The sequence below is a fragment of the Ovis aries genome, chromosome 5 (assembly GCF_016772045.2).
Source record: "Ovis aries strain OAR_USU_Benz2616 breed Rambouillet chromosome 5, ARS-UI_Ramb_v3.0, whole genome shotgun sequence".
Taxonomy (NCBI): Eukaryota; Metazoa; Chordata; class Mammalia; order Artiodactyla; family Bovidae; genus Ovis; species Ovis aries.
In genome coordinates, this window is record NC_056058.1 from 14,561,241 (window position 1) to 14,581,383 (window position 20,143).

The 20,143-nt window shown below is 52.5% G+C and overlaps 1 protein-coding gene across 6 annotated transcripts in view; it reads right to left on the bottom strand.

The window, feature by feature from the left end:
• FBN3 (fibrillin 3) overlaps positions 1 to 20,143 on the bottom strand; it is a 69,791-nt gene that overhangs the window by 45,281 nt on the left and 4,367 nt on the right. For all 6 annotated transcript variants that reach the window (XR_009600637.1, XR_006059860.2, XM_042250026.2 and 3 more), the window contains 20 exons: positions 19,112 to 19,309; positions 18,875 to 19,000; positions 18,617 to 18,742; positions 14,241 to 14,393; positions 13,961 to 14,146; positions 13,308 to 13,451; positions 13,118 to 13,237; positions 12,856 to 12,981; positions 8,759 to 8,881; positions 8,345 to 8,620; positions 7,988 to 8,041; positions 6,101 to 6,226; positions 5,883 to 6,008; positions 4,489 to 4,608; positions 4,233 to 4,370; positions 4,072 to 4,122; positions 3,688 to 3,813; positions 1,519 to 1,743; positions 1,211 to 1,336; positions 345 to 473 (listed from right to left, as the gene is read on the bottom strand). Coding sequence is in view for 4 of the 6 variants with exons in the window: in XM_042250026.2 (XP_042105960.1) it covers positions 345 to 473; positions 1,211 to 1,336; positions 1,519 to 1,743; positions 3,688 to 3,813; positions 4,072 to 4,122; positions 4,233 to 4,370; positions 4,489 to 4,608; positions 5,883 to 6,008; positions 6,101 to 6,226; positions 7,988 to 8,041; positions 8,345 to 8,620; positions 8,759 to 8,881; positions 12,856 to 12,981; positions 13,118 to 13,237; positions 13,308 to 13,451; positions 13,961 to 14,146; positions 14,241 to 14,393; positions 18,617 to 18,742; positions 18,875 to 19,000; positions 19,112 to 19,309 (2,799 nt within the window). In the remaining 2 variants the exon portion in view is untranslated. The remainder of the gene's footprint in view (positions 1 to 344; positions 474 to 1,210; positions 1,337 to 1,518; positions 1,744 to 3,687; positions 3,814 to 4,071; positions 4,123 to 4,232; positions 4,371 to 4,488; positions 4,609 to 5,882; positions 6,009 to 6,100; positions 6,227 to 7,987; positions 8,042 to 8,344; positions 8,621 to 8,758; positions 8,882 to 12,855; positions 12,982 to 13,117; positions 13,238 to 13,307; positions 13,452 to 13,960; positions 14,147 to 14,240; positions 14,394 to 18,616; positions 18,743 to 18,874; positions 19,001 to 19,111; positions 19,310 to 20,143) is intronic.

Here is a 20,143-nt window from a genome sequence, read left to right on the forward strand (position 1 = left end):
ATCCAAGCTCTCCATAGTTCCCCCGAGTGGATGCATGTGAGACGTTCACTGAATGAATGAGAAAAATGAAAAGGGAAGAAGCTCCTCCTTCCAGGGCCCTCTCCTCTTCTCATGCTACCCCCACCCTGGGAGACGCTACCCAAATCTTGGTCCCCATGATTCTCTGAATGCCAGACCTGGTGTCTGGCAGTCTTCAGGGATGACACCCACACCTGCTGTGTCCCAGCTGGATCATGGCTTCTCTCTACTCCTGCCCCCTCCACTCACATCCAACACAGCAGTGTCCTCCCACCCCACTCCTCAGCTCGGCCCCAAGACCCACGGGCACTGGGGTGGCTGCCTACCCATGCAGTTCTTCATCAGCATGAAGCCACTCTCGTAGCCACGGAGACACTCACACTCAAAGCTGCCCGGGGTGTTGACACAGGTGCCCTGGCCACAGAGGTCAGGGGAGATGCGGCACTCGTCGATGTCTGTGGAGACAGTGGACATGGGCTGGGCCTCCATGTCTGCAGACACCCAGGGCGGCAGGGGAGCCCCAAGGCGCTGAACAGAGCCAGGGAAATGGAGGTGCTGTGACTGCACCCCCAGATGAAAGCAGGGAATTTCTTTCCAGCCCGGCGGCCCCTGGAGGTCATTTTTCTTTTAAATTAATCAATTTATTTACTTGCTGCATTGGGTCTTAGTTGAGGCATGCAGGATCTTTCAGTTGAGGTATGTGGGATCTAGTTCCCTGACCAGGGATTGAACCCAGGACCCCTGCATTGGAAGCATGGAGTCTTAGCCAAAGGACTACCAGGGAAGTTGGTGGAGGTCACTTTGCCATGCCAAGTTGCTTCATTCATGTCTGACTCTTTGCAATGCTATGGACTGCAGCCCGCCAGACTCCTCTGTCCATGGGATTCTCCAGATGAGAACAATGGAGTAGGTTGCCATGCCCTTCTCCAGGGGATCTTCCTGACTCAGGAATCGAACCTGTGTCTCTTACCTCCTACATTAGCAGGAGGGTTCTTTACCACTACTGCCATCTTTTGCCAGCCCGTCTTTTTATAGCTGGGATCCTGGAGGCCCAAAAAGGGTATTGAGCTGCCCTGGGTCACACAGCAGATAGGCAGGCAGAAAAAGGCCAGTTCTTGCCTTTTAGGCGCCTCTAGTTTGTGGCCCCCTGTCCCTGCAGGCACCTGCCAAGGAGGCAGAGGCAGGTACGTACCTGTGCAGTTCCTCTCCTGGGCATCCAGGGCGAAGCCCCCCGCACAGGAGCAACGGAAGCTGCCCACGGTGTTGCGGCAAGTGCCATGGGCACACAGCCCAGAGAAGGCTTTGCACTCGTTCACATCTGCAGCGCGGGAGTACAAAACGGCACACTATTCCACGTCCCTGAGTCCCCTGCCTCCTGAGTGTTCACCCCTCTGGTCACGGATATTTGGTCTCTCCTAAACCTGCTTCCCACCTCCAGGCCTCTGCCCACGCTCTGCCCTCTTCCCATCCTCCACCCAGGCTCCCCAAGCCCAAACGCACCTTTATAGAAGGGACGGCCCGACAGGAAGTCCCGGCTGGCAAAGCCCAGCCCCTGGGGACACAGGCTGGTGAAAGCCAGGGACTCGGGCTCAGGGCACGCCTCGCACGCGGTGCCCCACGCGGCCCCTATGGTGCAGCAGCAGACGTCCATCCGGTACTTGCCCAGCAGGGCAGCCCCACACTCGTCCTCCTCCCAACGCAGGAAACAAAGCTCCAGGCGCATGTCTGCAAGGAGGGGTGGTCACCGGTCCCACCTCTGCCACACTCTGGCTGCCAGGACTGGCAGTGTCGTCCGAAACGTCCTCCCCAGTGGGGAGACTGAATTCCTCAGCTGACAGTCCATGTCCTCCAAGTGACTTTTTTTTTTTTGGCCACACTGTGGGGCTTGTGGGATCTTTGTTCCCTGACCAGGGATCAAACCCAGGGCATTGGCAGTTAAAACAGCTGAGTCTTAACCACTGGACCACAGGGAATTCCCAACAGTTAGACTGGAATAAGGGTATAACCCAGCAGTTACATTTTTTAAAAACAAAAATTTTGTAAAGATTTTTTTTTTTGATGTGGACCATTTTTAGGTCTTTATTGAATTTGTTACAATATTGCTTCTGTTCCATATTTTGGCTTTTTGGCTGAGAGGCATGTGCGGTCTTAGCTCCTGGACCAGGAAAGGAACCTGTACCCCCTGGACTGGAAGGCAAAGTCTTAACCACTAGACCACCAGGGCAGTCCCCCAAAGTTACATTTTAATAATAAGTTGCACTGCTAGGTGCTTGCTATGTGCTGGGCACTGTTCTAAGCTCATCAACCCATTTAGTCTTTAAAATAACACCAAGAGGAAAACGGCTATCATCATGCTTGTTTTACAGGCAAGAATAACCGAGGCAGAGACGGGTTAGGTAGCTGGCCTGAGGTCACACAGTAAGAGGTAGAGATAGATTCAAACCAAGCCACCTGGCTCCAGAGTGTGTGTGTTTAATTTTTAAAACCTCCCCAGAATAATCTGGCAATGGATAAGGCTTCCTCAATACCAGACACGATGGTCTAAGACTGGGGCTGGTTAACTACCGCCCAGGGTATCAGCTGCCTGCTGTTTTTGTAAATAAAGTTTTATTGACATACAGTCACATTCATTTATTTCTGTCCTACACGGTAGAGCTGAGTAGCTGCAACAGATTCTGAGGCTCCTAAAGCTGAAAATGTTTACTCTCTGGCCCTTTGCAGAAACAACTGGCTGACCCCTAGACTAGGACAATTTTTCACTCCTTGCAAAAGGAACATACATTTAAGTGGATCCATTTGAGAATGAGACCCTGTTACAGAATCTCTAGAAAAAACAAAGATAAACAGAACTGCCATGACACACAGGGATCCGTCTTAAGTTCCTGGGTCCAGGGCTGCTCAGACAGCATTTCACCTGGCTGTGAATTCAGCAACATTTTTATTTTTTCTTTACTCGGCTACTTTCTTTCCTTGCTCACACTCTGGAATCAGCAAGAAAACCCAATGCACACCTGAAGCTCAGTTTAGAAGGAAATTGAAGTTGAAAAGCGTCATCAGGGTCCATCTGCCTTCTGTTGATCAGGCTCCATGGTGCCACCAAGGAGGCCACTAATGGGTTAATGTTACTATGGGAGGAAAAACTGATAGAATGCAGAGCCCTACCTGCTGGCTGGCGGATGCTTTTGGCCAAGAAATGTCCTGTTCAAGATGTTGATGGTGTAAAGTAAGAAGCCCTCCTTGAGGGGGAAAATATTTCAGAGCCTTTGAGCCTGAGGGCAGGCCATTCAGGGTGAGGGTTTGAGCCCTGGATGTTGAGAAAGGGCTGCAGGCATGAATTACCACTCATGATAGAGGCAGGTGCCTCGTGCTCAAATCCACGTCCTGTAAACCTTGTTTGGTAGCAAGAAAGTATATACCAAAGTGGTAGGTAACATTCCATGAGATTGTACCATTTGCAGTGAGCTTCATTAGAAGGGCAGTTGATTAAGGGGATCCAACCCCTCCAAAAAAACAAATGTCTTTGGAGACACATTAGCAAGGGGGTGGGCAGAGTCCAAGAGGACACCCAAGACCCCACCTGTCCCTAGGGAGGGCCTCCAGCTGTTGGGAGTGGAGGCAGTGCAGGAAGAGCAGGCGGCCCTGCACAAGACCCTGCAGGCCCACACTCACCTATGCACAGCCGGCCGGAGGTGTCCAGGATCAGGCCCTCTGGACACTCGCAGCGGAAGGAGCCCGCGGTGTTGATGCAGCGCCCATTGGGACAGACACCAGGGAAGACCTCACACTCATTCACATCTAGGGAGCAGCGAGCAAGGAGAAGCCAGAGCTGGAGGCTCCCAGGGAGCTGGCTCCCTAGGGGCTCAGGACACCACGTGGTTCTTGGGGAGGTGGGAAAGCCTCCTGGGGGATTGTGGGGAAGACCCGGGTACCAAGGAGGGAGATCTCCAATGACTTCAGAGAGGGCCTTAGGCAGCCACCATGACACTTGCCTGCTCCTGGAGGTGGGGGGGGGGCGGGGGGAGTGGCGGTGAAGTGCACAGGGTGGGGAGTTACCTTCGCAGCTGAGCCCCTTCACGCGGGCGAAGCCTCGGGCACAGGCGGGGTCTGTGATTGGGGAGAGGAGTCATTCTCTCCACCCGGATCCAGGGGACCTGTCCCCCCCCACGGTTCTCTCAATGGCCAGGGAGCCCCCAGAGCCGCCCCCAGGGCATTACCCATGTCACAGCGTTCGCAGGGGCTCCCCCAGGCAGCGCCGAGCGTGGCGCAGCACTCGGAGCGCAGGGTGGCTCCGTGCAGGTTCGCCTCGCAGCGGCCCTCCTGGACCTTCAGCCAGCAGGTGCCTTTGGTGCTGTCTGCGGGAAGGGGCTGGCTGTGTTATTTGGCAGGCCCACACCTGCATACTAACCCGCAGAGACCCAGACTTCCCCCAGGCGGGCGTCGGGGTCCCCGCTGCTCCGTGGGGCCTCTCACCTAGGCACATGGTGCCAGAAGGTCCCAGGCGGCTGCCGGGGGCGCACTCGCAGGAGTAGGAGCCGGCCAGGTTGCGGCACACGCCATTCACACACGGGTTGGACAGGCACTCATCGATGTCTACAAGGACAACCCGCCACCGCCCGGGTCAGATCCCTGAGCTGCACGCGACCTGAGGCCCCGCCCCTCTGCCGCTGCCAAAGTCCAACAGCAGGGGGCGCATGCTGTCCGAAGGCGAGGGAACAGACTGGGCGGGCTCAGAGGGGCGTGTGTTTGCATTAAATTGTGCAGTGCACCTGCGCGTGCACGCCGACACGCAGGATCCTGGGAGCCCGCACAGGTGAAAGTGTACAGGGACAAGCACGGTGGGGAACGGTGGCTCTGCAAGGGTCAGTCATGGCACAAGAGAGGCCGAGAGTGAGAGGCAGGAGGGAAACCCAGAGGGGGAGGAGACCAGGATGTGGTGGGGGAGGGGCAGTCCGCCGGAGGCTTGTGCTTAACTGTGTGTGTGTGTGTGTGTGTGTGTGTGTGTGTGTGTGCGCGCGCGCGCGCGTGCTCTTGCAGGTATCTGTGAGTGCCCAGGGGTCTGTAATGGACAAGGTCATTGCAACAAAGTGTGTGTGAGGGCGGGTGGGCACATATTCCTGTGTGTGAGTATATATACGTGTGTGAATGCGCAACTGTGTGGGCATGTAGTATCTGCACATATTAGTGTGTGTAGCTGTGAGCCTAAGTGTGCAAAAGGGTAAAAATGTGGACACACACGTGTCTTTGACAGTGTGCACATGAGAGTATATGATGTGTGGGACTATGACTCGATGAGTGTGAATATGGGTGTGTGAGTCTGTTTTGTGTGAGTACTGGTGTGTGTAATCAAGTGATAATCAAGTGTGTGAATGTCAGAGTGTCTGCATAAGGGTATGCCTTTGAGGGTGTAACTCTGTTTATGAGCATATGTGTAAAGAGCGAGAATTGTTCAGTCACTTAGTCGTGTCTGACTCCTTGTGGCCCCATGGACTGCAGCACGCCAGGCTTCCCTGCCCTTCACCATCTCCTGGAGTTTGCTCAGACTCATGTCCACGGAGTTAGTGATGCCATCCAATCATCTCATCCTGTGTTGCCCCTCCTCTTCAGGCCCTCAATTTTTCCCCACATCAGGGTATTTTCCAATGAGTCGGCTCTTTGCGTCAGTGAGAATAAGTGTGAATGTGGGTACTGTGAGTGTGTACCTAAGAGGGTAACTGAGACTATGAATACATGTATGGCTTTGAGCATGTCTGTGTGGGTAAGTGCAGGTATACACGCATCTGGCAGCATGTGCGTACCCATAGTGTGCAGTGTGCATAAGTACTTGTGTGTGTGCACGTGTCTGTGTGCCCCCCAGGACCCTGTACCTTCGCAGGTCTCCGTGTCTGGCCGGAAGCTGAAGCCCTGGGGGCAGGAGCAGCTATAGCTGCCCGGGCTGTTCCTGCACCGCCCGTTGTCACACAGGAGGCTGTTGAGGGCGCACTCATCCACATCTGCAAGGCGAGGATGGGGCCGAAGAGTGGGGTGAGGGGTGTGCAGTGGGGGCGGCACCCTCTCCGCCCGTCCACTCGCCCGGCACGCTCACCAGTGCACTCTCTGCCATCCGTGACTGCCTCGTAGCCCAGGTTGCAGATGCAGCGGTAGCTGCCCCGCAGGTTCTCACACATGCCGTTGGCACAGATATCAGGGTCGAGGGCACATTCGTTGATGTCTGCAGCAGGAAGACGGCATCAGCAGCTGCCCTGGCTCCCTGGTGGCTCCAGAAGCCAAGTCCTCCAGGGACAGAGCTCCAGCCTAGACCCTGCCTCCTTTCCCTGGAAACCAGGGTTTCTCAACACCTTGGATATTTGGAGCCAGATCATTCTTTGCTTTGTGCAGGGGGAGGAGGGAACCCGTGCAATGTAAGCAACATTTCCAGCGTCTACCCATGAGATGCCAAGAGCGCCCTCCCTAATATTTGTCCAGACATTGCCAAATGGCACATGAGAGGTGGCAAAACTGTCCCCAGTGTGGAACTCATGGAACAGACATTATTACATCAGCAACATAATTTCTTTTAAAGCGCGATCATAATCACTAATGTTATAAGATGCTTACTGTTTTGTGCCGAGTATTTTAACTCATTTGCTCTCACAACATCCCTGAAATGGGACCTACTAGTATATCCACTTTACAGAAAAGGAGGCGCAGAGATGGGGACTAACTGGATCAGTATTCAATCAGTAAACAGTAGGGCCTGGAGAGTTCCCTGGTGGTCTAGCGGTTAGGCATCAGCACTTTCACTGCCAAGGCGTGGGTTCAATTCCTGGTCGGGGAACTGAGATCCCCTAAGCCTCATGGCACAGCCCAAGGTGGGAGGGAATAGGCAGCCCCATATGTCAAAACTGAAAAAAAAAAAAAAAGAATGCTGGCTGGGATTTAAACCCAGGCATTTGGCTCCAGAATCTGACCCTTTAACTGAGGGAGGGGCCCTGGACATCTGTCCTGCCCCCATGGCCCAGTGCTGGATGGGAAACCTGGCTGCATCCTAAATCCTTTTATTTGTTGCTCAGGCAGGAAGGCTGTAACAGGGAAGGATGGTGTCCTCATCCCCAGGATCACCTCAGCACGTGACTTTATTTGGAGATGGACATACAGTCCATTCTAATATGATTGTATCCTTATAAAAGTGGAGGTCTGGGCATAGACACACAGGGCGAACCCTGTGTCGAGAGCAAGGCCGAGGAGTTTGGGATTGACATACATACGTGCCTACATGTGTGGTCAGTAACTTCAGTTGTGTCTGACTCTGCGACCCCACGGACTGTAGCCCTCCAGGCTCCTCTGTCCATGGGACTCTCCAGGCAAGAATACTGGAGTGGGTTGCCATGCCCTGCTCCAGGGGACCGTCCCAACGCAGGGATCCAACCCTCATCTCCTATGACTCCTGCACTGATTCCTTACCACTGAGCCACCTGGGAAGAAGTCCCTAACATACATACATTACCCTATATAAAACAGAAAACAGACCAGGGCCTACTGTATAGCATGAGAATTAAACTCAGTATTGTATAATAACCTATAAGGGCAAAAAATCTGAAAACTGTATGTATATATATATACTAAAATATATATATATATACTGAAAAGTATATATATATATCATATATATATATATAGTGCCTGAATCACTTTGCTGTACACCAGAAACATTGTAAATCAAAAAAAAAAAAAAAGGATGAAGGCAGAGATCAGGGAGATGCTTCGACCAGGCAAGGATTAACAGCTAAGTGCCAGAAGCTGAGAGAGGTGCGAGACAGACTCTTCCTCACAGCCTCTGAAGAGGCCCCTCTACTCACACTGATCTGGGATGTTTAGCCTCCAGAGCTATGGGAGAATGACCCCCCAGCCTGTGATACTTTGTGGAACCCAGTAATCTGACTGGGTTCCCAACCACGTCCCTGCCCCTCAGTCCCAGCCCCACCCCGCTCACCTCTGCCATCTGTGGTGATTCCAAGACCGCTGCTGCATAGGGCCTGGAACTCAGCTGTGGTGCCAGGAACAGGGAGAGAGGGGCGGTCATTGGCCATTGCTGAAGCCAAGCCATGCCCAAGACGTGGCCCCTTGGGGCTGGGCAAGGGTCTAGGACTAAGATGCCTGCTCCAGTGGGAAGAACAGTTTTCCTTCTGTCTCTTCTTGGGGGAGAGACATCCACCCCACCCCATTGGAGCCAAGCCCCCCCCCCACCACTGTCCCCTCCTTCCCCCAGCAGTTATAAGCCACAAGCAAGGACTAAAACAAAAGCGGGGCCATGGAAAGTGCATGGGGGCGGGGCAGCTGAGGCTCTCACCAGAGTTCTTGGGGGGACACGGCTGGCAGGGCTCCCCAAACCCATGGGCCGGGCTTGCACAGCAGCACTCAGATTTGGTGACAGCACCAGGGAAGGGGCGGGCACAGGAGCCCTGGTCGAGGGTCCCATAGCACGTGCTTCGCACGTGGGTGTCCACGCACACTCGACCATCAGCGCCCACCGCGAGCCCCCCGAGGCAGCGGCAGTGGAAGGAGCCCTCGGTGTTGGTGCAGTGACCATTCATGCAGATGCCCAGCGTCTGACACTCATCGATGTCTGCAGGGGTCGTGGGGGGGCACTGCGACGGGTCCCAGCCACCCCATCCCCACACCCCACCCGCCCTTGCCACCCTCCCTTCTCCTCTTCTTCCCCATCCCTATGGGGTCCCCTATGGTCCAGCCTGCAGTTTCTCACCCACACAGTGGCGGCCACCAGGTGCCAGCAGGAAGCCGGGGTTGCAAAGACACGTGAAGCTACCGTCCTCGTTCAGGCACACTCCGTTGGCACACATGGTGGTGGTTGCACACTCGTTGTGGTCTGGGGACACCAGGAGAGGCTGGGTCCCAGCAGGGTCCTGGCACCCACCCTTTCGTTGGGCCAGTCCTGCCAGGTACACCAGCCCGGCCCTCATGTTGCCAGGGACTGCTCCCGGGGCTGTGGGAGCCTGATAGGATGAGACGTGGCTGTCAGAGACTAGTTTGGCATGGGTATTAGGTTGCAGGAGTGTGAACTCCCCTGAGGCCAACTGGGACCACTAGCTCATATCTGCATCTTCCATCCTGGCACACATAGGTGCTCCATGAATAGTTGTTCAAAGTCCTTTAAATAAGTCAGGTGGTGACTGCACAACATCTCACTAAATGCCTCCAAACTGTTCATTTAAAAATGGTTAAGATGATGAACGTGTTATGTAGGGACTTCCCTGGTGGGTCAGTGGTAAAGAATCCGCCTGCCAATGCAGGGAACTCAGGTTCTATCCCTGGTCCAGGAAGATCTCACATGCCAAGGGGCAACCAAGCACATGTGCCATAACTACTGAAGCCCGACTGCCTACAGCCTACGCTCTGCAATGAGAAGCTCATGCGCCACAGCTAGAGGAAGCCTGTGAGCAGCAATGAAAACCTAGAGCATCCAAAAGAATAAAAAAGTTATGTATATTTTGCCACGATAAAAAATGCAAAAACACATTGAAAAAATTAGGTAGTGGTTGCACGAAATTATGAATGTACAAAAATGCCACCGAACTGTTCCCTTAAAAAGGATAAGATACAAACTACTATACATAAAATAGATAAACAAGGTCCTACTGTATAGCACGGGGAACATATTCAATATTTTGCAATAAACTATAATGGAAAAAAAGAGTTTAAATGGTCAATTTTACGCTGTGTAATTGTGCCATAATTCTTAAAAATGCCAAAAAGAATTGCATAAATGAGATGATGGTTGCATGACACCGGAAATATCCTAAATGCCACCAAATTGTTCACTTAAAAATGCTGTTTCACACATCATGATATTTGTTATTAATATATAACTGTATGATCTTTATTACATAAAAATAGATGCTTAGTTGTGTAAATACACGAATGAGACCTAGAAGGACACATCAAACAGTAAACTGCTTGTGTTAATGGATGACTTTAGTTTTTGCTTGTGTTTTTTGGTTTCCTATTATGCGAGTGTTAACTTTTAAGAAATAAATGTTATTTTTGAAAACCTTTAAAAATGCTATGTTTATCTTCCTGCAAAAAAAAAAAAAAAGAAAGAAAGGTGGTTGCACAACATTGGGAATTACTGAGATTTTCACTTTTAAATGATTAAATTTATCTTGTGTGAATCGCACCTGCATTTAAAAAGGAAAGGGCAAAAGCCATCAGCTAACAAGAAAATAGTCTAGGGACTTCCCTGGTGGTCCAGTGGTTAAGAATCCACCTTCCAATGCCAGGGACTCTGGTTAGACCCTGATCAGGGAACTCGGATCCCACTTGTGGTGGGGCAAACAAGCTGGAGTGCCACAATTACTGAGCCTGCGTGCTCTGGAGCCCGCATCCCACAACTAGAGAGAAGCCCAAGCACCAGAGCCAAGAGCCTGTCTGCAGCATCGAAAGATCCCGCATGCTACAAGGAAAATCCCATGCAACACAGCTTAGACCTGATGCAGCCAAATAAATATTTTTTCCAAAAACCCCTCTTAAAAAAATAGTTTAATTTAAAAGAAGGCAGTCGGTGCAGTGCAGATACGATTTGTTTACAAAGTACAGTGTTAAATAAAAAAGGACTGAAGCAAGAAGGAAGAAAGGGAGGGAGGGATGGAGATAGGGAGGGAAAAAACATAAAGAATACATAAAAGGCCCACACCTAAATGTGTGGGTGAGCTTCCACAGCGGCATTATCCTTAATAGCAAAAGTGGAAACAACCCGAACAGCCACCAAGTGATGCCGGTAGAAACAAAATGTTGTCTGCTCATACAATGGAATGGCATTTGACAATAAAAAGGAATGGTATTCTGACACATGCTACCACATGGATGGATCCTGAAAATGTGATGCATCAGTGAAAGAAGCCAGTCACAAAGGGCCACAAAGTGTGTGATTCCATGTATACAGAATGCCCAGAACAGGCAAATCCATGGGGACAGAAAGTAGACTAGTCTCCTGCTGAGGGGTGGGCGGGGGCGCGAGGAAGGAGGATAGATAATTCTGGAATGACTGCTAATGCAGAGGAGGTGATGAAGAGGTTCTAAACTTAGACTGTGGTCATGCTTGTACCAAAAGCCACTGAAATGTACACTTTAAAAGGCTACTTTAAAAAATAAAAATAAAAATAAATAAAAGGCGACTTTTATGGTATGAGAATTATACAGCTATAAAGATGCTAAAAGGGTTTTTAAAAATGAATGAATGCATAAGCAACTATGCTCAGTATTTTATAACCTATAAAGAAAAAGAATCTGAAACTGTGCTGTACATCTGAAATGAACACAACACTGTAAGTCACCTATACTTTAATTTTAAAAATTAATTTAAAAGTTTATATGTACCAAGAGAAAAAAACAACTAATGATTTCATCAACTCTTACTGGTTACAGACTATGCAGAGATCTGAAGGCAACATTAAAGACCTGATGGTAAAATGTGAAACAATGAATTAATCATTCGAATTAATCAAAATTAATTTCAGGACAGGGTTTCCCTGGTGGCTCAGTGGTGAAGAATCTGCCTGCCAATGCAGGAGACACAGGTTCAATTCCTGGTCCAGGAAGATCCCACATGCCGTGGAGCAACTAAGCCCGTGCCCCATAACTGCTGAGCCTGTGCCCTAGAGCCTGGGAGCCACGACTAGTGAGCCGATGTGCTGCAACTACAGAAGCCTGTGCACCCCAGGGCCTGTGCTCCCCAGAGAGAGCGCAGGAGAAGCCACTGAAATGAGAAGCGCGTGCACGAGCAGCTAGAGCAGCCCCTGCTCACTGCAGCTAGAGAAAGCCTGTGCCCAGCGATGGAGATTCAGCACAGCGATGAAGACTCGTTAAAAATAAACAAAGATTTGGGAATGCATGTAAGAATTAAAGATTTTAAAATTTAAAAAATAAAAAACTAAAAAAAAAAAGAAAAAAAATAAACAAAGAAATAAAAATTAATTTCTGTAGGTGATATCAGACTAGTAAAAAACAGTGTAAATAAAAATAATGATTTATGCATGGAAATAAATTTCTGTACTTCACATTAATGCTAAGAAAACAGCTAATTTGATAATCAACTTTCTAAATCTATCTGATAATAAAAGATAAACACTGCAAAAAAATAACACGATTCTGTAAAGCAATTATCCTTCAATAAAAAAATAAATTTAAAAAAAAGAATGAATACAGAAAGGAAAAATATCCTTCCCAGTGAGGGAATATTAAGGCAGGTCTCAGACAGGGTGACGGAAGAGGACAAAGGGGGTCCCTAGTGGCCCCCACAAGCTGTGGGCACCCCCACAGGGAATCTGAGACCAAGGAGCTCTCCATGGTCCTGACCCGCCTCTCTTGGAGGCAGATGAGGGGCTGTGTCAGGGGCAGAAGCAGACAGCACAGTCTTACCCCAGAGGCCTCTGGGAGAATGAAGGCATGGGTAGAGAGTGGACAGACCACAAGAAGGCTCTCCGATGGGCTGGCTGGGCTCAGGAAGGGGAGCAGAGGATCCACCCAAAGAAAGGATGGAGTGAAGGAGCAGGTGTGGCAAGACGCAAGAAGTAAGGCAGGGACTCCCTCGGTGGTCCCAACGGCTAAGACTCCAAGCTCCCAATGCAGGGGTCCTGGGTTCGATCCCTGGTCAGAGAACTGATCCCACATGCCTCAGCTAAGAGTTCGAATGCCACAGCTAAAGATCCTGCATGCCACAACTAAGACCTGGGGCAGCCAAATAAATTTAAAAATATTTTTCTTTTTTAAAAAGAGGTAAGGAGGCACTACAAGGCAGCTACTGAGGCCCAGAAGCCCCTCCCCACCCGCCCACCCTCAACTCACCCACACAGTTCTTGCCGTCAGTGCTGAGCTCAAAGCCTGCATTGCAGACACACTGGAAGCTGCCCTCCGTGTTGACACAGCGGCCGTGATGGCAGAGGCCACTGCTGGCGATGCATTCATCTATGTCTGGGGGGGTGGGGGGCAAGGCAGGCGGGTGGTCAGCAGGCGTCCTCCCAGGCACCCCCAGGCTCCAATTCGGGCCAGAGGTGCAGGCTCCACCAGCCAGGCCCCCGGCACCCCCACTTCCAAGGGACGGCCATACCCAGGCACGCCTGCTTGGTGAGCATCGCCTGAAAACCCTCATGACACAGACAGCGGTAGGAGCCAGGGGTGTTGGTGCAGTCTCCGTGGTGGCAGGGGCTGCTGGCACATTCATCCACATCTGCGGGCGGAGGACTCTGAGCCCGAGGCTGGCAGGGGGCGCCCCCACCCCCAGCCCAGCCGCCGCTCACCAATGCACTCCCCCCGGACGTCCTGCGCGTAGCCCGCGTTACACTCGCAGCGGTAGCTGGAAGGGGTGGGCAGGCAGCGGCCGTTGAGACACAGGTTGGTGAAGTGTCGGCAGATGTCGATGGCCTGGTTCAGTGTGGCGGTGCCTGCGGGTGGGGGGGACGGAGGGGGGCGGGTGCCTGACTGAGGGCTGGGCCTTGCCTCTGGGTTCAGACACACACTCAGAGCCCTCATGGCCAGGCTCTCCCATTATAGCCCAGCGTCCTGCCCTAAATTCAGACCCTCCACTTGCCTGAGACCCCGGACCCCCATTCCAGGCCTAGTGAGCGTGCCAAGTCATTTCAGTCGTCTCTGACCCTGTGCAACCCCCTGGACTGTAGCCCGCCAGGTTCCTCTGTCCAAGGGATTCTCCAGGCGAGAATACTGGAGTGGGTTGCCATTTCCTTCTCCAATTCCAGCCCTAGACCCTCACCCAAAGCTCAAACTTGGCCTTGGAGGCTGGGATCTCCAATCTGCCCCCATCCCCAGACCACTGTTAGTACTCCCATCCCCACTGCCCAGGCCACGACCCCACTCCAAAACCCAGTCCAGACCCTGAGGCCTGGATCCTCTTTTCCACTGGAGGGGTCTTGGACCCCTCCTCCCAAGTCCTCACCAATGCTGGCATCTCCAAGGCTCAGGCTGGGAACCCGACGACCACTGGAGCCGTGGGGGCTGTGCCGTGCCAGCCCTGGGCCAGGACCCACACCACCAGTGGATCCGAAGCCGGGGAGGCTGGCGAAGGGGCCCGGATAGGAAGGCAGGAGTGGCAGCCCCGGGGCACACAGTCGCTGGAACTCATCTGCAAGGGAGTGGGGTTGGAAGTTAAGTAAGCCTCAGTTGTACCCCCGGGTCCCCAACCTGGAGGAAGGTGGGAGGCACCCCCAGCCACTCACCAGAGCCCCGTGGAGGACACCGCTCAGGGGCTGGGCCAGCCGCCCAGCACCTGCCCTTGTCACAGCAGCACTGCCTGTGGGTGTAGTGGCCCGAGAGGTCTCCAGCACAGCGGTCTGCAATCAGCACCGAGAAGCAAGTGCCAGCGCGGTGGTCTGCAGCAGGGGGTGGGGTGGGAGGGGTAGGGAGGGCCGTTTACGTGTGCTCAGCCACTGTTCAGTCGTGTCTGACTGTTTTGCGACCCCATGGACTGTAGCCCACCAGGCTCCTCTATCCTTGGGATTCTCCAGGCTACAATACTGGAGTGCTAGCCATTCCCTCCTCCAGGGGATCTTCCCAGCCAGGGATCGAACCTGCATCTCCTGCATTGACAGGCAGGCAGATTCTTTACTGCTGAGTCACCTGGGAAACCCTGAGGACCAGTTACCAGACTTCACATCCCAGCTCCACCAGCACCATCTTCAGGACAGACCTCCTTGCCTCTCTGCGCCTCAGTTTCACCATCCACGGACCAGAGATGCTCAGGGCACACATATCAGAAGAATGTTGCAGAGTACACTCTATCTGGCACATGGCCGATCCTCACTGAGAGGATTAAACCAAGTTTAAACCAAGAGGTAATAAACCAAGATTTCCAAATTACCCCAGAGAAGGAGGTTTGGGCTCATGCCAAACAATAGTGTCCCATACCAAATGCTGGCATTGTCAGTAAGCTCCCTGGGATATTCAACCACACCGAGGAAGACCCCAGGATCAGGGGGTTGCCTCAATGGGAAGTCAAGCTGGATACTCAAACGGAGATGCTGGGATCTGTAGCTGGGTGGCCTCGCTTGCCAGCCCTGGGCATTCTACAGAAACCCAAGAGGCTTTTAATTTGAAGAGGGACCAGGGGAGCAAAAGCTATGACGAACCTAGAAAGCGCTGGATCATAGAAAAGGCAAGAAAGTTCCAGAAAAACATCTACTTCTGCTTCATTGATTACGCCAAAGCCTTTGTGTGGATCACAACAAACTGTGGAAAATTCTTCAAGAGATGTGAATATCAGACCACCTGACCTGCCTCCAGAGAAACCTGTATGCAAGTCAAATAGCAACAGTTAGAACCGGACATGGAACAATAGACTGGTTCCAAACTGCGAAAGGAGTATGTCAAGGCTGTATATTGTCACTGTTTATTTAAATTATATGCAGAGTACATAATGTGAAATGCAGGGCTGGATGAAGCACAAGCTGTAATCAAGACTGCCAGGAGAAATATCAATAAACTCAGATATGCAGATGACACCACCCTTATGTCAGAAAGTGAAGAGGAACTAAAGAGCCTCTTGACAAAAGTAAAAGAGGAGAGTGAAAAAGCTGGCTTAAAACTCAAAATTCAGTAAAACTAAGATCATGGCATCTGGTCCCATCACTTCATGGCAAATAGATGGGCAAACAATGGAAACAGTGAGAGACTTTATTTTCTTGGGCTCCAAAATCACTGCAGATGGTGACTGCAGCCATGAAATTAAAAGATGCTTGCTCCTTGGAAGAAAAGCTATGACCAACCTAGACAGCACATTAAAAAGCAGAGACATTACTTTGCCAACAAAGGTCCATCTAGTCAAGGCTATGGTTTTTCCAGTATTCATATATAGATGTGAGAGCTGGACCACAAAGAAGGCTGAATGCCAAAGAATTGATGTTTTTGAACTGTGGTGTTGGAGAAGACTCTTGAGGGTCCCTTGGACTGCAAGGAGATCAAACCAGTCAATCGTAAAGGAAATCAGCCCAGAATATTCATTGAAAGGACTGATGCTGAAGCCGAAGCTCCAACACTTTGGCCACCTGATGAGAAGAACTGATTCAGTTGGAGAAGACCCTGATGCTGGGAAAGATTGAGAGCAGGAGCAGAAGGGAGCAACAGAGGATGAGATGATTGGATGGCATCACCGACTCAATGGACATGAGTTTGAGCAAACTCTGGGAGAGAGTGAAGGACAGGGAAGCCTGGCATGCTGCAGCCCACCAGGTCTCAAAGAACCAGACACAACTGAGCAACTGAACAATAGGGGAGCAGACTGGCAGACTGATAGCTGCAGCCCCTGGGGAGACCGAGGCAGAAGCTCCCCAGCTACGAAAACGACAGACACACTTCCACTGTGATGTCTTGATGGCTTTGTTCGGTGATCAGATTTCTCGGATTCTGACTCTAAAAGAGCATATTTTAAGGTGTGATAACCCACAAATGTTAGCCGGTGGCCCACAGTGGAAAAACCCCTCCAACAGCATGGAGGGCCCTTGTAGCCACCCCTGAGCTGCCCAAGGCTGAGAAAACAGCTAGCATTTTTACCTCCCCAGACACACCCCCATGCACCTGGCAGCGGGGGTGGGAGGATTCCCCAGGTGCATGAGTAGGAGTCAGGGCTCTGCAATTCCAGCATCATCCCTGGCACTCTAACGCGGCTGTGCCTGCCCAGGCAAGAAGAGGTCATCAGACTTGTTCAAGGTCACACAGCTCCTGGAGAGTGAGGAGGGATGGGAAGCCAGGTTCCTGAACCCCCGGGGATATGACCAAGCAGCTCCCTCTCTAGTAGGGAGGATAAGACAAAATGCAAGTATTAAGCACCTGCTGTGATCAAGCTCTGCTAAGTGGTCACAAACCCAACTTCTCTGCTTCCCTGTGTTAGTGAATGTGTACTTGGTACCCCCTACTTCCGCCCCTGGGTGAATCACTCCATAAATATGTAACCCTCTCCATATGCTTTTGAGCTGTGCTGTTGGAGAAGATTCTTGAGAGTCCCTTGGACTGCAAGGAGATCAAACCAGTCAATCCTAAAGGAAATCAGCCCTGAATATTCATTGGAAGGACTGATGCTGATATTCATTGGATATTCTTTGTCCTTCCAATATTCATTGGAAGGACAAAGCTCCAATACTTTGGCCACCTGAGGCGAAGAGCTGACTCACTGGAAAAGACCCTGATGCTGGGAAAGATTGAGGGCAGGAGGAAAGGGGTTGACAGGGGATGAGATGGTTGGATGGCATCACTAACTCAATGGACATGAGTCTAAGCAAACTCCAGGAGATAGTGAAGGACAGGGAAGCCTGGTATGCTGCAGTCTGTGGGGCTGCAGAGAGTCAGACATGACTGAGTTAGTGAACGGTAAAATGGGTAAGCACTGCCAGTAATTCACACATAAGGCAGCTGAGGCTAAGCAGAGAGGTTAAGGAACTTGCCCTGGGTCACTTGGAACACAGAACTGATTGCAAGCCCATTTTCAGAGGACACTTGACCTTGATTTAAATCTAGGCTCTGCTATTTAGTAGCTGGGAAAGGCCCCCACAATCCAGGGGACGTGCCCAGAGCTAGTCACCATGCCAGCTAAGATGGCCCCGAGAGGTGGAGAAATAAATAGGTCTGGCACTGGCCACGGCATACTGGCAGAACACCAAACAGAACATTCTTGGTCCTGCCTGGTAGAGATCCAGCCTGAGGGGCCCAGGTGGCGCTGGAGACCTGCCAAGCCTACCTTGCCTCAATAAACCCAGGCTCTGCCCATACCGCATCACAAGTGTTTCTGGCTAGCCCTGTCAGCCGCCTCTAAAGTCTAACGAGCAGCTCATCAAGACAGCAGGACGGGGAGAGAGAGCCCAAGGATCCCCCTGCCCCAGCCAGGGGGGTGTGGGGGATTTCAGGAGGGTGGGTATCCAAGGGGAGGCACAGACCAGAGGCCTCCACCCTGGTGGCGGCCGGATGAGGGGTCCGGGGAGCTGGGTGTGGGTATCTCTTCTACACGTGGATTTGGCTCAAGCAAACCTCCCCTCTTGGGGCCTCAGTTATCTCAAAGACAGGGTGTGGGGGAAGATGGGTACTTCTTTAAAAGTCTTCAGGAGAGGAAAGAGGGATACAGAGACTGGGGCCAGTGAAGCCAATGGGCAGAAGGACATACAGATGGAGGGTGGAGGACAGAGAACCAGAGGGGCATAGAGATGGGGGCTAGAGGGGCAGAGGGGCATAGAAGCAGAGGCCAGGAAGGCAAGAATGACCACCAGCCAGTAAGCCAGAAGGACATAGAGTCCAAGGGGTAGAGGGGCATGGGGGAGGGGGAATGCACTGAAGCCAGGAGACCAGCAGAAGAGACCAGAGAGCCAAGGCCTTAGAGGTGGGGGCCAGAGGGGCTTGCAGACTGAGGTCGAGAGCATAAAGACCAAAGTGTAAGGAGTCAGAATTTCTGAGGGGATGGAAACCAGGGTCCAAACACACAGAAGGACATAGAAATTAAAGGGCTAGAGAAGCCCTAGGGCCAGAAGGTTGCAGAGATAGATGAGCAAGGGGTCTGTCTACTACCTGGCATCTGCCCATTCAGCCCCCTACCCTACCCCAAGCCCCGGCTCACCTAGGCAGCGAGTGCCATCCAGGCTGCTGGCATAGCCACGGGGACAGGTGCACACGTAGCTCCCGACTGTGTTGGTGCAGTCACCCCCGGAGCAGAGGCCTGGCACACTGAGACATTCGTTCACATCTGTGCAGATCGATGCCGGGTCAGAGCCAGGCAGGGTCCCCCACCAGCCCTCTCCCACCTCCTCCTCCTGACTGAGCCGCTCAGAGCAGAGCAGAGAGGAGGTCCCAACTTGAACCTCTCCCTGTCACCCACCTTCACACTTGGCGCTGTTCTCACTGAGCTGGTGTCCAGTGGGGCAGCGGCACTCAAAGGAACCCACTATGTTGACACAGCTGCCCCCCTGGCACAGGCCTGGCACAGCCTGGCACTCATCTACATCTGCAAGGGGATGAGAGGCCCGTCAGAGGAGGAAACCAAAGCTCCCAAGGGTTCCCACTCAGCCCTGGTTCCCAGGACCTCGGTCTTCATGCATTGGCCCCCTCTACTTACCTTGGCAGGCCCCCGTGTTAATATTGGGGATGAAGCCCCGGCGGCAGGGGTGTGGCTGAGCTGGGCAGAACTCACATGGGAAGCCCCAGGCCCGGCCCACAGTGGCACAGCAGAGTGTCTTGGTGCAGATGAGGCCTGTCAGCTGGTGCTGGCACCCCTCAGGGCCCACTTGACCAAAGCAGGGCCCTGTCCGGTAGTCTGCAGGGCAGATGGATGTGGCAGCTGGCCTCAACCTGCCCCACCTCCCCCATCGCCTTCTGCATTTCCATCCCAGCAGGCCCAGCACAGGCCTCCACCTCTCTGGCCTGGACCACTGTTGTGGCCACCTTCCCAGCCTCCCTATACCAACACACCAGGTTTCGTGTTTTTATTTCCTGACCCCAAGCCTCTATTCATTGTTCTTTCCCTTACCTGATGAACTCCTATTCATCTTTCAAAACCCTTTCTCTCCAAAGCAATGTGCAACCAACCTCCAACAGAAGCCAGGACCTCCAAGCCTACAGAGCTCAGAGCATGTCTGGAGACTCTCCCCCCTCTCCCAGGCCCACCCTCCCTGCAGGCTTGGGCAGGGACCCATGGACGCCCTGCGAGAGAGCTGGTCCCATCCCTGAGCAACCTCTGGCTCTGCCAAATCTCCCAGACTCCGGGAGGGACCCAGCATCCACCAAATGCTCTGAACCTACAATTCTTCATTGCTGAACCCCCGCCCAGCTGAAGGTGGTCTCATCAGTCCCCCCACCACCGGGCACAGGCCCAGATGTGACTTCCTGGCTCCATGCTCCAGATGGCTCCAATCAAGGGGCTGGCATTGGACCAAGGGAAGCCCCTCCCAGAAGGAGAAGCCAAAGCCAGCCCCCAGGCCCGTATGGAGAGGAGCTCTGACACAGTCCTGACTTCCCTAAGCAAAACAGGGTTTCCAGACTCTCACCTCAACCTCCCAGGACCCTGGAATCCCCACTCATTCTTGCCTAGCACCCAGCCCTGCCTCTCTCTGGGGCCCCCACCTCCCAGCCTCCACACCAGGCCCCTCCT